Source organism: Cherax quadricarinatus, chromosome 53 (assembly GCF_038502225.1).
Source record: "Cherax quadricarinatus isolate ZL_2023a chromosome 53, ASM3850222v1, whole genome shotgun sequence".
Taxonomy (NCBI): domain Eukaryota; kingdom Metazoa; phylum Arthropoda; class Malacostraca; order Decapoda; family Parastacidae; genus Cherax; species Cherax quadricarinatus.
The window spans coordinates 25,826,683-25,841,026 of record NC_091344.1 but is presented as its reverse complement, the minus strand read 5'-3'; the positions used below and the strand labels follow the sequence as shown (position 1 = coordinate 25,841,026).

The 14,344-nt window shown below is 43.4% G+C and overlaps 1 protein-coding gene across 2 annotated transcripts in view; it reads left to right on the top strand.

The window, feature by feature from the left end:
* Positions 1-14,344, top strand: part of LOC128692193 (uncharacterized) — a 137,924-nt gene that overhangs the window by 56,136 nt on the left and 67,444 nt on the right. For both annotated transcript variants that reach the window (XM_070096496.1, XM_070096497.1), the window contains exons 3-5: positions 1,230-1,425; positions 1,508-1,706; positions 2,067-2,196. In XM_070096496.1, coding sequence (XP_069952597.1) covers positions 1,230-1,425; positions 1,508-1,706; positions 2,067-2,196 — 525 coding nt within the window. The remainder of the gene's footprint in view (positions 1-1,229; positions 1,426-1,507; positions 1,707-2,066; positions 2,197-14,344) is intronic.

Below are 14,344 nucleotides of genomic sequence, written 5' to 3'. Positions count from 1 at the left end.
ATATTATCCAACCTGCTGACTATATCACCAACACCAGCTCCTGGGAGGCACACTCTCTGTCTGACTTTTCTATCTCTGTTACAAAAAGCATGGTCCATATATCTTACCTGAGAGTCTCCCACAATCAGAATATTCTTACCGTGATTAGCAGGGGAGTCAGAGGTACCTTTAACCTCACTAACCACTGAAGTACACTCGTCTTGGAGAACAGAGAATCGATTTTTCCTACCTTCACATCTTTATTAACCCTCCTTATCTTCCTTCTTCCTGAACTGTGAACCACTTGCCACTTAAAGCGGCTGCCACTCTCACTGGTGGTAAGCATTTTCTCCTTTCCAGCACCAGCTATCTCACATTCACTCCCAAACACATCTAGGCGAAGCTTCAACCTCCTATTTTCCTCCTGAAGAAATATTATTATTATTATAATCAAAAAGAAGCGCTAAGCCACAAGGGCTATACAGCTCCTGAAGAAATAGAACCTCCTACTTCAACACTTTAACGTGAGATTCTAAAACACTACAAGAAGCCATGGTGCTTGGTAACACCCCACGCTAATACCCAGACATCTCAGGACAGGTATGTCCACACGTGACCACTGCTTGCAATTTTACCAGTACTTGGTACTATATCACCAGTACTTGGTGTAATGTCACCAGTACTTGGTACAATATCAACTGTACTTGGTACAATATCAACAGTACTTGGTACAGTATCAACAGTACTTAGTACAGTATCAACAGTACATGGTACAGTATCAACAGTACTTGGTACCGTATCAACAGTGCTTGGTACAGTATCAACAGTACTTGGTACAATATTAACAGTACTTCCTACAGTATCACCAGTATTTGCTACTGGTTATAACAGGCACCTCGGTTAATGAGAACATTTTTTAGCTTTTTTTTTTGTTACGTTTGAAATATTGCTAACGTGTTAGGTATATAAATACTAGAAGTAATGGTATTACAACTAGTGTTAGAAACCTGCACTAAGTGTTCTTGTGCAGTGTTCTACACCCCCATCAACTTTATTAATTGTATTTTCATAAACACTGTCACGTTATTGTGGAATGCCAGTTTTAAATATCGATCTAAGCTTAACGAGAGTGAGAGATAAGGGTGTTTTTATTGCCAGTTTTAAATATTGATCTAAGCTTAACGAGAGTGAGATATAAGGGTGTTTTTATCCTGCCTATCCCCTGTGATATGTTCATATCTCCTGGACAGAGGCTACGAGCGGAAGGGTTCCCGCCTCTGGCCCGCTGTGGTTCTGATCCATTGCTGCATGCTGCACCACCACAACACGCTATGAACACTGGTTCCCTGCCTGCTGATATCATGCCCTCCACCTCACCCGTACACAGGGTACACTACAAGCATCGCAGCAGCAGGGAACACAAAACTCGTGACACTGCTTCCAAAGGTCAGTCAAATGTGGTGAAGTCTGAACATGTATATAGTGTGAGTGTGTAAAGAAGAGCAGCCTAACACCTTTCTGTCAATAGATGGTAGTGTAGGAGGCGTGGGTGGCGGTGAGGGCGGCACTGGAGGTTTGGGCGAGGGCGGGGGCGGCCAGACCAGTGAGAGGGAGCTTGTAGCCTTGTTGATGACTCGTCTGGTGGCCATGGAGACTCAGCTCTCCCACGCTCGTCAGGCGCTCAAGCAAAGAGACTTTCACATTGCTGTCCTTGAGGAAAAACTCAGGTGAGCTTTTTGGAGCATTTGTGCTAGTGCTACCATCTTGTTTGTACCACCTGTGTTAGAGTGCTACCATTTTTGTACTCTATGCGCATGTATTTACTGACCCACAGTGTGATGATAACGTAACTCAACCTAATCTATCTTAAATAACGCCCATTGTTTTCCTCGCGATATTGCTTAATCCTGTACTGAAGTTTTCACTGTGATGATAAGAGTTACAAGTCAGCTTCAAAAAGTTTCCTTTCTGGGTTTCTAATGTGATGAGAGTGTACAAGTCAGGTTATTTTTGTGGCTTCGGTATGACAGTTGTGACCCACTGACCTTATTGTAACATTGTGGCCTCAGTGTGACCTTATTTTTCAGGTTATACATGAAGGCTGAGGAGGAGGCGGTGGGCAGTAAGTTGAGCTTCTTGGAGACGCTGAAGGATACCAGGATGGCCTCTGTGGAGGAGAAGTGTAGGAAGCTTGAGAGGCAGGTCATGGAGATGGAGGTAAGCTGGTGTTATAGGTGAGGTAGTGGTGTTGGAGGTGAGGATCAATATAGTCAATTTTTATTCTCTTCTTTACTTCTTTTCTTTCATCACAACATATATATATATCCAGGAATAATAAGAACATAAGAATGTAGGAACACTGCAGAAGGCCTACTGGCCCATACGAGGCAGGTCCTTATCAAAACGACCTCTACCTAAAGCTACCCAAGAAATAACTCCCGTACCCCATGACACCAATCAAACCCAGCCCCTCCCACTCATATATCTGTCCAGTCTGAAGATTGAGACACTTATGCAGCATATGGGAATCTTTATTCAGGAAACTTGTCGGTTTTTCAAACCATTCATCACATCTGTCCAGTCTCTTCTTAAAGACAGCAATGCCTAAGCGTACGTAATAAGGCAAATAGATTACTGGGATTTATATCAAGAAGTGTAAGCAACAGAAGTCCAGAGGTCATACTGCAGCTTTATACATCATTAGTAAGGCCTCACCTAGATTATGCAGCTCAATTCTGGTCTCCATATTACAGAATGGACATAAATTCGTTAGAAAACATTCAGCGTAGGATGACTAAATTAATACATAGCATTAGAAATCTTCCTTATGAAGAAAGATTGAAGACTCTTAAGTTACATTCACTTGTTAGACGAAGAATGAGGGGAGACCTGATCGAAGTGTATAAGTGGAAGATAGGTATTAATAAAGGGGATATTAACAAGGTCTTGAGGATATCTCTCCAAGAGAGAACCTGCAGTAATGGATTTAAATTAGATAAGTTTAGATTTAGAAAGGACATAGGAAAGTATTGGTTTGGAAATAGGGTAGTTGATGAGTGGAACAGTCTACCTAGTTGGGTTATTGAGGCTAGGACTTTGGGTAGTTTCAAATTTAGGTTGGATAAGTACATGAGTGGGAGGGGTTGGATTTGAGAGGGACTTGCACATCGGAGCTTGTTTCTTGGGTGGCATTGAAAATTGGGTTGGTCAAATGTTTGTTAGTGGGATGAATTGTAAAGGACCTGCCTAGTATGGGCCAACAGGCCTGCTGCAGTGTTCCTCCTTTCTTATGTTCTTATGTTCTACCCAAGGTCCTAGCCTCTATTACCCCGTTGGAAATAAATGGTATAAAATACCGACACAATGGAAATATAAACACATATGCAGTATAATGTGATCCTTTATTGACTACGTTTCGCCCACACAGTGGACTTTTTCAAGTCACAAACAGAACTACCTGGGGTGGAAGGAACGCGAGTATTTATAGTCCGGTTCAGAATGCTGAGGTCACGTGGAGAATGCTGCATCTGATGATGTACCGAGTGAGGTTATAGAGTCTAAAAACTTGGGTAGCTTGGAAAGGAGATTGGATAAGTTTGTGAGCAGACCTTCTACAGTGTTCTTATGTGGGATAGCGATGAAGAAGTTTCTTGGCAAGTGGTTCAGCTATGTTATAGAAGCCACTATTCTGGTTGAAGTTGTCGGATATAGAAATAAGTGATGATTCCAGGATTCTTCGGTATTGAGTGTTGTCTTCTGTGGCGATAAGTCTTGAGTTTCTGTAGTTTATCAAGTGGTTGTGTGAACTACGGTGTTGTACGCAGGCATTCCTTGTGTCGTCAGACCTGCTTGCGTATTGGTGTTCTGAAATACGTGTTTGGAGGTCCCTTGATGTTTCGCCCACGTATAACTTGTTGCAGTCATTACAAGGGATTATGTATACCCCTGCAGAGGGTGGAAGCTTGTCCTGTCTATCACTGGTAATGTCCTTGATGGTCGTGGTTGTGGAGGTAGATACTTGAAATGAGGTATTGGAAAAGATGTTGGAAACGTGTTTGGCAATGGAGTTGGTGGGGAGGACTATGTATCTCTTCTCGGCAGTGTCTTCTCTGGTGGTGACGTGTACTTAGCTCTGTGAAGACCTGTTTGTGTGCTCTCTGTGAATCTGAACCAGGATGCCCTCTCTTGAGCAACTTTACCAGCAGCTGAGAGAAGAGCTCAGAGTTGCTAAGATGGAGATACGGCGATTAACGGAGGAGAACAAGAGGATTCGTAGTAATCCTCCTGTTGTGAGTCCCCAGCTTAAGAGGGAAGCTTGGTCAGTGGCCGGGCAACATGGAACCAAGCTGAAGATCAAGAAAACGGTTGGAGAGGCAGAAACAACGAGAAACCAGAAGACTACCGTGGAAACTTCCAACCCATTCTTGGTGCTACCCGACGAATGTGAGTGTTCTACTGGGAATGCCACAACGAGCACCAAAGAAGCAATGGCAGATGTGATTGAGACATCCCTAGAAACCCCAACGAAGACCATCCAGAACGTCTTGACGAATTCTACAAGTGGTGTAATGCTACCTGGCGAATGTGAGTCGACTACTCGGAGAATCACGACGGACGACGCCAAGGAAGGTAAAAACATTGTTGTTGTTGGGGATAGCCAGATTAGGTACATGGATAGGGCATTCTGCTTGAAGGATAGGATTTGTAGATGAATGGTTCAGAGAACCAACATGTTGATAAATTAGACACATGAGCAACTCTTGGGTATCATTATTGAGGAAACGTTTCGCCACACAGTGGCCGGGCAACATGGAACCAAGCTGAAGATCAAGAAAACGGTTGGAGAGGCAGAAACAACGAGAAACCAGAAGACTACCGTGGAAACTTCCAACCCATTCTCGGTGCTACCCGACGAATGTGAGTGTTCTACTGGGAATGCCACAACGAGCACCAAAGAAGCAATGGCAGACGTGAGTGAGACATCCCTAGAAACCCCAACGAAGACCATCCAGAACGTCTTGACGAATTCTACAAGTGGTGTAATGCTACCTGGCGAATGTGAGTCGACTACTCGGAGCATCACGACGGACGATGCCAAGGAAGGTAAAAACATTGTTGTTGTTGGGGATAGCCAGATTAGGTACATGGATAGGGCATTCTGCTTGAAGGATAGGATTTGTAGATGAATGGTTCAGAGAACGGACATGTTGATAAATTAGACACATGAGCAACTCTTGGGTATCATTATTGAGGAAACGTTTCGCCACACAGTGGCTTCATCAGTCCATATGTAGGAGAAACTTGAAGAACTTGAGTGGTGACCTGTACTTAACTCAGTGGTGACCTGTACTTAACTCAGTGGTGACCTGTACTTAACTCTGTGAAGAAGTGTCTTGTGTGCTCCCCGTGGACTGAACCAAGATGCCCTCCATCGAGCAACTTTACCAGCAACTTAAGGAAGAATTGAGGGCAGCGAAGATGGAAATACGGCGATTGACCGAGGAAAACAAGAGGATTCGTAGTAGTCCTCCTGTTTCGAGTCCTCAGGTCAAGAAGGGATCGTGGTCAGTGGCTGGACAGCAGGGGACGACGAAGTTGACGATCAAGAAGACGAATGGAAAGCCAGAAACGATGAAGAAGAAAGAGACTGCTGTGGAAACTCCTGTGGAAACCTCCAACGCATTCTCGGAGCTACCCGACGAATGTGAGTCGACTACTAGGATCGTCACGACGAACGACAACAAGGAAGGTAAGAATATTGTTGTTGTTGGGGATAGCCAGGTTAGATACATGGATAGGGCATTCTGCTTGAAGGACAGGAGTAGGAGACAGAGGGTATGCTTTCCTGGGGCTGGGATGGAGGACATTGTTAGCCGGCTTGACAACATCATGAACGGTAATGGGATCAATCCTATTATTTGCCTCAGTGCTGGAGGCAATGATGTAGGCAAGCGTAGAAGTGAGGATTTAGTTAGAAAGTTCAGGACAGCTATAGACATGATTAGGAAGAAGGGGGGGTGCCCTGTTATATGTGGCATTTTGCCAGGAAGAGGTGTTGGTAATGAATGGTTGTCCAGAGCAGTTGGTATTAATTGTTGGCTGGATAAACACTGTAAGGATAATGCAGTACCATTCATTGACAACTGGGACAACTTCTATGGCCGAAATGACATGTATGCCAGGGATGGGGTTCACTTATCCAGGGCAGGTGTGGGTTTTCTTGCTAACTCAGTTGAGGGGGTTGTTAGGACTTTAAACTAGGATTAGTTAGAGGTATGGGTTTAGAAATGATTAATAATGAGTATGGATATATTGACTTATGCTCTGATATTAAGAATCTTGGAAATATAAACACAAATGCAGTATAATGTGATCCTTTATTGACAACGTTTCACCCACACAGTGGGCTTTTTCAAGTCACACACGGATCTACCTGGGGTTGGAAGGTACGGGAGTATTTATAGTTCAGAATGTTGAGGTCAGGTGGAGAATGCTGCATCTGATGATCTACCGGGTGGGGTTATAGAGTCTTGGGTAGCTAGGCGGGGATATTGGACAAGTTGTGAGTAGACCTTCTGCAGTGTTCTATGTTCTTATGTGGGATAGCGATGAAGAAGTTTCTTGGCGAGTGGTTCAGCTATGTTATAGAAGCCATTGTTCTGGTTGAAATTGTTGGTTATAGAGATAAACGATGATTCCAGGATTCTTCTGTATTGAGTGTTGTCTTCTGTGGCTATAAGTCTTGAGTTTCTGTAGTTAATTAAATGGTTCTGTGAATTGCGATGTTGAACACAGGCATTCCTTGTATCGTCAGTCCTGCTTGCATATTGGTGTTCTGAAATACGTGTTTGGAGGTCTCTTGATGTTTCGCCCACATATAATTTGTTGCAGTCATTACAAGGGATTATGTATACCCCTGCAGAGGATGGAGGCTTGTCCTGTCTACTACTGGTGATGTCCTTGATGGTCGTGGTTGTGGAGGTAGATACTTGGAATGATGTTTTGGCAAAGATGTTGGAAACATGTTTGGCAATGGAGTTGGTGGGAAGGACTATGTATCTCTTCTCGGCAGTGTCTTCTCTGGGTGTGTTGAAGATGTTTAATGCTCGCCGTCTGCAGTCTCTGATGAAGTGACGAGGATAGTGGAGTTTGGAAAATACTTGTTCAATTATAGTGCATTCTTCCTCAAGGAATTCGTTGCTGCAGATTCTGAGTGCACGCAGGAAGAAGCCTATAATTACACCACGTTTGGTTTTGGTGTCGTGGTGAGAGTAGAAGTGGAGAAGATCGTTTTGGTTGGTGGGTTTTCGATAGACTTTAAAACGAAGTTCGTGGTCAGCTTTGCAGAGTAGAACATCAAGGAAAGGAAGAGTGTTGTCGACTTCTTCTTCAAGTGTGAACTGGATTGAAGGCTCGACCTGGTTGAGCTTGTCTTGGAGAGCTTGAACGTTGAAGCGTTTAGGAGTTATGAGGAGAATGTCGTCAACATAACGGAGCCAGGTGACAGACGAAGGAATAATGGTGGAGAAACGTTCGGCTTCTAGATGTTCCATGTATAGGTTCGCCAGGACTGCACTGAGTGGCGAACCCATGGGTAGTCCAAAAGTCTGCTGAAAGAGGTGATTTTCGAAAGAGAAACACGTAAAGCCAACACATAGTTCAACAAGGTCGATGAAATCGCTGGCTGGAATGGGAAGATCAAGTGAATCGTCAATTTTCCTGCGTAAGAGATCGATGGCTTGTTTAGTAGGTACTTTAGTGAATAGGGAAGTCACGTCAAGGCTGGAAAGTTTCTTGTTCCTGATGTTGATGTTGCGAATGCGATTGAGAAGATCACCTGAGTGTTTGAGATGTGCTGGACTGATAGTGCCCAAGAGTTTAGAGAGATGTTTGGCGAGAATTCCTGAGAGCTGGTGGGGAGCACTGCCTATTCCCGAGGATATGGGCCTCAGTGGGATACCAGGCTTGTGAGTCTTTGGCAGGCCGTACATTCTGGCAGGTCTGGGGTTGCTGGGCATGGTGTGCAGAAGTTTCTTCCCTTGTTCTGAGCCCCTCAGAATGCGGCGAGTCCTTTGAAGAAAAGTTTTAGTAAGGTTGTCCACTTGGTTAGTTGTGAGAGGTTTGTAGGTATCTGGGTCATTAAGTAGATTGATTAAGTAGATTGATCATTTTGTTCCTGTAATCGTCAGTGTTCATGATAACAACACCACCTCCTTTATCAGCGGTGGTGACCCTGATGGTCGTGTCTTCTGCTAAACCTTTGAGTGCATTGATGTAACGTCGAGGTATGACTGGGGAGCTGCGTGTTGAGATGGCTGCTGAGATGATGCCTTGAAGATAGCCTTTTTGGAAGTCGGAGTCATTGTGTCTGTAGTTTTTGGCGATGAAATTGAGGTCTTGTTTTGGTTTCGTAATTCCTGTTGCGAATTTGAGGCCTAAGCTGAGGGCTTCAGTTTCTGTGGTTGACAGTGGACGAGATGAAAGATTTTGAATAATTTCAGGTGTTCCTAAACTTTTCCAATTACTATTATCGCAGAGTGTTTGTAGTTTCCTAGTAAGTCTGATCTTCTGTTGAACCTACAAACCTCTCACAACTAACCAAGTGGACAACCTTACTAAAACTTTTCTTCAAAGGACTCGCCGCATTCTGAGGGGCTCAGAACAAGGGAAGAAACTTCTGCACACCATGCCCAGCAACCCCAGACCTGCCAGAATGTACGGCCTGCCAAAGACTCACAAGCCTGGTATCCCACTGAGGCCCATATCCTCGGGAATAGGCAGTGCTCCCCACCAGCTCTCAGGAATTCTCGCCAAACATCTCTCTAAACTCTTGGGCACTATCAGTCCAGCACATCTCAAACACTCAGGTGATCTTCTCAATCGCATTCGCAACATCAACATCAGGAACAAGAAACTTTCCAGCCTTGACGTGACTTCCCTATTCACTAAAGTACCTACTAAACAAGCCATCGATCTCTTGCGCAGGAAAATTGACGATTCACTTGATCTTCCCATTCCAGCCAGCGATTTCATCGACCTTGTTGAACTATGTGTTGGCTTTACGTGTTTCTCTTTCGAAAATCACCTCTTTCAGCAGACTTTTGGACTACCCATGGGTTCGCCACTCAGTGCAGTCCTGGCGAACCTATACATGGAACATCTAGAAGCCGAACGTTTCTCCACCATTATTCCTTCGTCTGTCACCTGGCTCCGTTATGTTGACGACATTCTCCTCATAACTCCTAAACGCTTCAACGTTCAAGCTCTCCAAGACAAGCTCAACCAGGTCGAGCCTTCAATCCAGTTCACACTTGAAGAAGAAGTCGACAACACTCTTCCTTTCCTTGATGTTCTACTCTGCAAAGCTGACCACGAACTTCGTTTTAAAGTCTATCGAAAACCCACCAACCAAAACGATCTTCTCCACTTCTACTCTCACCACGACACCAAAACCAAACGTGGTGTAATTATAGGCTTCTTCCTGCGTGCACTCAGAATCTGCAGCAACGAGTTCCTTGAGGAAGAATGCACTATAATTGAACAAGTATTTTCCAAACTCCACTATCCTCGTCACTTCATCAGAGACTGCAGACGGCGAGCATTAAACATCTTCAACACACCCAGAGAAGACACTGCCGAGAAGAGATACATAGTCCTTCCCACCAACTCCATTGCCAAACATGTTTCCAACATCTTTGCCAAAACATCATTCCAAGTATCTACCTCCACAACCACGACCATCAAGGACATCACCAGTAGTAGACAGGACAAGCCTCCATCCTCTGCAGGGGTATACATAATCCCTTGTAATGACTGCAACAAATTATATGTGGGCGAAACATCAAGAGACCTCCAAACACGTATTTCAGAACACCAATATGCAAGCAGGACTGACGATACAAGGAATGCCTGTGTACAACATCGCAATTCACACAACCATTTAATTAACTACAGAAACTCAAGACTTATAGCCACAGAAGACAACACTCAATACAGAAGAATCCTGGAATCATCGTTTATCTCTATAACCAACAATTTCAACCAGAACAATGGCTTCTATAACATAGCTGAACCACTCGCCAAGAAACTTCTTCATCGCTATCCCACATAAGAACATAGAACACTGCAGAAGGTCTACTCACAACTTGTCCAATATCCCCGCCTAGCTACCCAAGACTCTATAACCCCACCCGGTAGATCATCAGATGCAGCATTCTCCACCTGACCTCAACATTCTGAACTATAAATACTCCCGTACCTTCCAACCCCAGGTAGATCCGTGTGTGACTTGAAAAAGCCCACTGTGTGGGTGAAACGTTGTCAATAAAGGATCACATTATACTGCATTTGTGTTTATATTTCCATTGTGTCGGTATTTTATACCATTTATTTCCATTAAGAATCTTAATAGTAACTGTCATGGAGTAACTCTGGGTAATGATAATTTCAGAAATTGTGTAAAAACAAAGATGAATAGGAAAAATGTGCAGAAGAAAAAAAATATGATGGTATTTTATGCTAACAGTCGAAGTGCAAGAAATAAAATTAATGAACTACGTTTGGTAGCATGTGCTGGGAACTTTGATATCATTGCATTAACTGAAACGTGGTATGATTTAAAGAGTCGGGATATGACTGCTGAGTGTAATATTCAGGGATTTAAGTTGTTCAATGTGGATAGATGTAATGGGAAGGGGGGAGGAGTTGCATTGTATGTTCGAGAAAATATTAATTGTTGCATAAAAACAGGTATAAAAATAGATGGAGAAGTAACAGAGTCTGTTTGGGTAGAGTTCGTGGAGGGTCAAGAAAAACTAATTCTAGGTGTAATATACCGACCTCCAGGCTTGGATCACGATAGAGGGAGACTTCGTTGGGACGAAATTGTTAGGGCTTCTGGACACAGTAACATAGTCATAGTAGGGGACTTTAACTTTAGCCAAATTGACTGGAATTCTTTGACAGGTAATCTAGAGTCCAGTGACTTCATGGAAACAGTTCAGGACTGTTTTCTGAAACAGAGCGTAACTGAGCCTACCAGGGGTAATAATTTGCTAGACCTAGTCTTGTCAAATAAGGAAACACTCGTGAATAATCTGGAGATCACTGAAGAGCTTGGCGCAAGTGATCACAAATCCATCACTTTTAGCATTAATTGGGAATGCAAGAATAATGATAATACAGTAAAAATCCCTGATTTTCGTTCTGCCGATTATAATGGACTTAGGGAACATCTGTCTAATCTTGATTGGGGTTATCTAACTAATGATTTTATTGACGATAATCATACTTATGAATATGAAGGGATCTGCTTTTATGATTGTTTTCTTAATAATGTACACAGTGCCCAGAGTATATACATTCCCCAGAGAGAAATTAGGTCTAATAATAACGATCCCAAATGGGTTAACAGGAGGCTAAAGCATCTATTAGGGGAGAAAAGGGGAATTTATAGGCGCATCAGAAGAGGAGAGGTTAACCTTACTGACCAATATGTTCAGCTTAAAAGAGAAGTAAAAAAGGCGATTAGAAAGGCTAAACGTGACTATGAAATTAGAGTTGCTAATGAATCAAAGACTAATCCAAAGGGGTTCTTTCAAGTGTATAGGACGAAGGTGAAGGAAAAAGTAGGACCTCTGAAATCTGGGAATGGACAGCTGACGGATAATGAACTGGAAATGTGTTCCTTATTTAATGACTATTTTTTGTCAGTTTTTACACAGGAAGATGTAAATGAGATTCCAGTAATTAACAATTATTTAGTTCCTGATGAATTTAAGTTAACTAATATTACTGTCACGAGGGACATGGTTATTAAACAGATAGACAAACTGAAACAAAATAAGTCCCCGGGACCCGATGAGTTGTTTTCAAGGGTACTTAAGGAATGCAAGATGGAGCTTAGTCAGCCATTAACGAGTGTATTCAATGCGTCCATCCTTACCAGTGTTGTGCCAGAGTTGTGGAAGATGGCTAATGTGGTTCCTATATTCAAATCAGGGGATAAGTCCACTCCTTCAAATTACCGTCCAATAAGCCTGACATCTATAGTGGGCAAGTTATTAGAATCAATTATAGCTGACATTATCAGAAGTCACCTTGAAGAGCATAACTTGATAAACGAATCTCAGCATGGATTCACGAGAGGTCGTTCCTGCCTGACAAACTTACTGACGTTCTTCAATAGAACATTTGAGGCAGTTGACAGTGATAAGGAATATGATATTGTTTATTTGGATTTTAGTAAAGCCTTCGACAGAGTACCTCACAAGAGACTCTTAAGAAAAGTGGCAGCTCATGGTATAGGAGGTAAAGTTCTAGCATGGATTGAGGCATGGCTTACCAATAGAAAGCAGAGAGTTACCATTATTGGAGTGAAATCTGAATGGGGATTAGTCACTAGTGGCATTCCACAAGGATCAGTTTTAGGCCCTCTCCTGTTCATAATTTACATTAATGACCTTGATGAAGGGATTACTAGTGACATGAGTAAGTTTGCTGATGATACAAAGATAGGCCGTATAATTCACTCTGAGGAGGATATCAATGAACTCCAGGACGATTTGAACAAATTAATGTCTTGGTCTGAGAAATGGCAGATGAAGTTTAATGTGGATAAGTGTAAGGTACTTAAGAACATAAGAACATAAGAATGTAGGAACACTGCAGAAGGCCTACTGGCCCATACGAGGCAGGTCCTTATCAAAACGACATCTACCCAAAGCTACTCAAGAAACAACTCCAGAGCACTGCTTACTCACGATGCATTACTCTAACAGAGTAAAGATCAAACCAGCGAGTGGTATAACCAATGAGTCGTCCAAACTAGCACTTGCAGCTGTCGTTAGTGGCAGGCTGCAAGTCAAATGTAATGCGATTTTATCGCTCAAAGAGGCCTTTGTTGTTGTCTGTACAGACGACACAGAGGCTGAGAAACTACTTACCACCACTGCTACTACCACTCTACGAGACCAGGGATTTCTTGTCTTGACTTCCCCAGCACTGAGGGCCAGGAGAACTGTGTTCCTCAAGCGACTCGACAACCTTATCACTGTACAGGCCACTGAAGAAATCAAGTCATCTATCGAAGCAAAGAACCCTTGGGCCAAGGTGGACTTCATTACTAAAATACCCAATGCTTCATCCATGCTGAAGGTCACCTTCAGTGACGTCAACATGGCAGCCAGAGCTCTCGCTGAGGGCCTGGCTATTCACTACTTCCACATCAACCCAGCTTTCATCGAAGCAGAGAAATTCCAACATATCTCACAGTGCTATAATTGTTACTCATACTTACTATTACAACCTAGGATTTCAAATGGCCTGTTATCCCAGGTGTAATGGGAGCAAATAAACACAGTAGAAAAAGTTTAGACTTATATTATCCTTCACCAATTTAGAACAGCAATATGTACACTATGTACAGTGATAAATATAGTGCACTCCACGGTAAGCAAGGCAGAAATAGAAGCCACAAGATAGCAGACCGTGCTTCAACCAGCTCTAGAATGGGAATGACAAGGGCAGACAGGAGAGCGGTATCCACATAACCTCTGCGATTGCCAATCCCACCTTCTTATTGGCTAGAACCTGGTCACTAGTTGAACGATGGGGCCCCATCATCAACTCTTAGCAACCTGGTTCGCTGGTTGGGGGAGATAGCCTGTAAATGAGGGTGTGTCCATGCGCCGAATAAAGGTTACGTACTCTTTGCATGCCACACCCCCACCCCCGAGAAGGCTCAGGATTAGGCTGCCACCTCCCAGTGGTAACCGTGCCGCCATGGCACGAAATAATGGGACCGCCTATCCTCTCCACCATCCAACTCTTAGATAGAGCTCAGCTTTCCTAGTGACCAAAAGCCAAACCCTAAACTCAGAGTGAGACAGCAGTCAGATAGGCCAACATAGGTCCAAGATACAAGCGGACGGTAGCCCGTATCCCCTCACTAAAAAAAACCCCCATATCAGGGGATAAAAAAAAGAGCTTGAAAGGGGGGTTACCACAAATACATCCTAACCTAAATAAAATATTAAACTAGACTCTTGACAAAGAGTCTGCCAACACATTTTCTTTGCCGGCAATATAATTAATTTTTAGGTTGTAGGGCTGCAGCCTGAGCGTCCAACGCATAAGCCTTGTGTTGTGATTCTTCATGGCTTGGAGATAGACTAACGGGTTGTGATCACTGTAGACTGTGACCACCTGCGATGTCTGGCCCACATAAACATCGAAATGTTCCAAAGCCATTACCAGCGCGAGGGCTTCTTTTTCAATGGTAGAGTAAGCTCTCTGATGTGGCTGGAACTTAGCTGAAAAGTATGCGATTGGCTGCAGCTCCTTGTTCCCGATTTGTAATAGTACC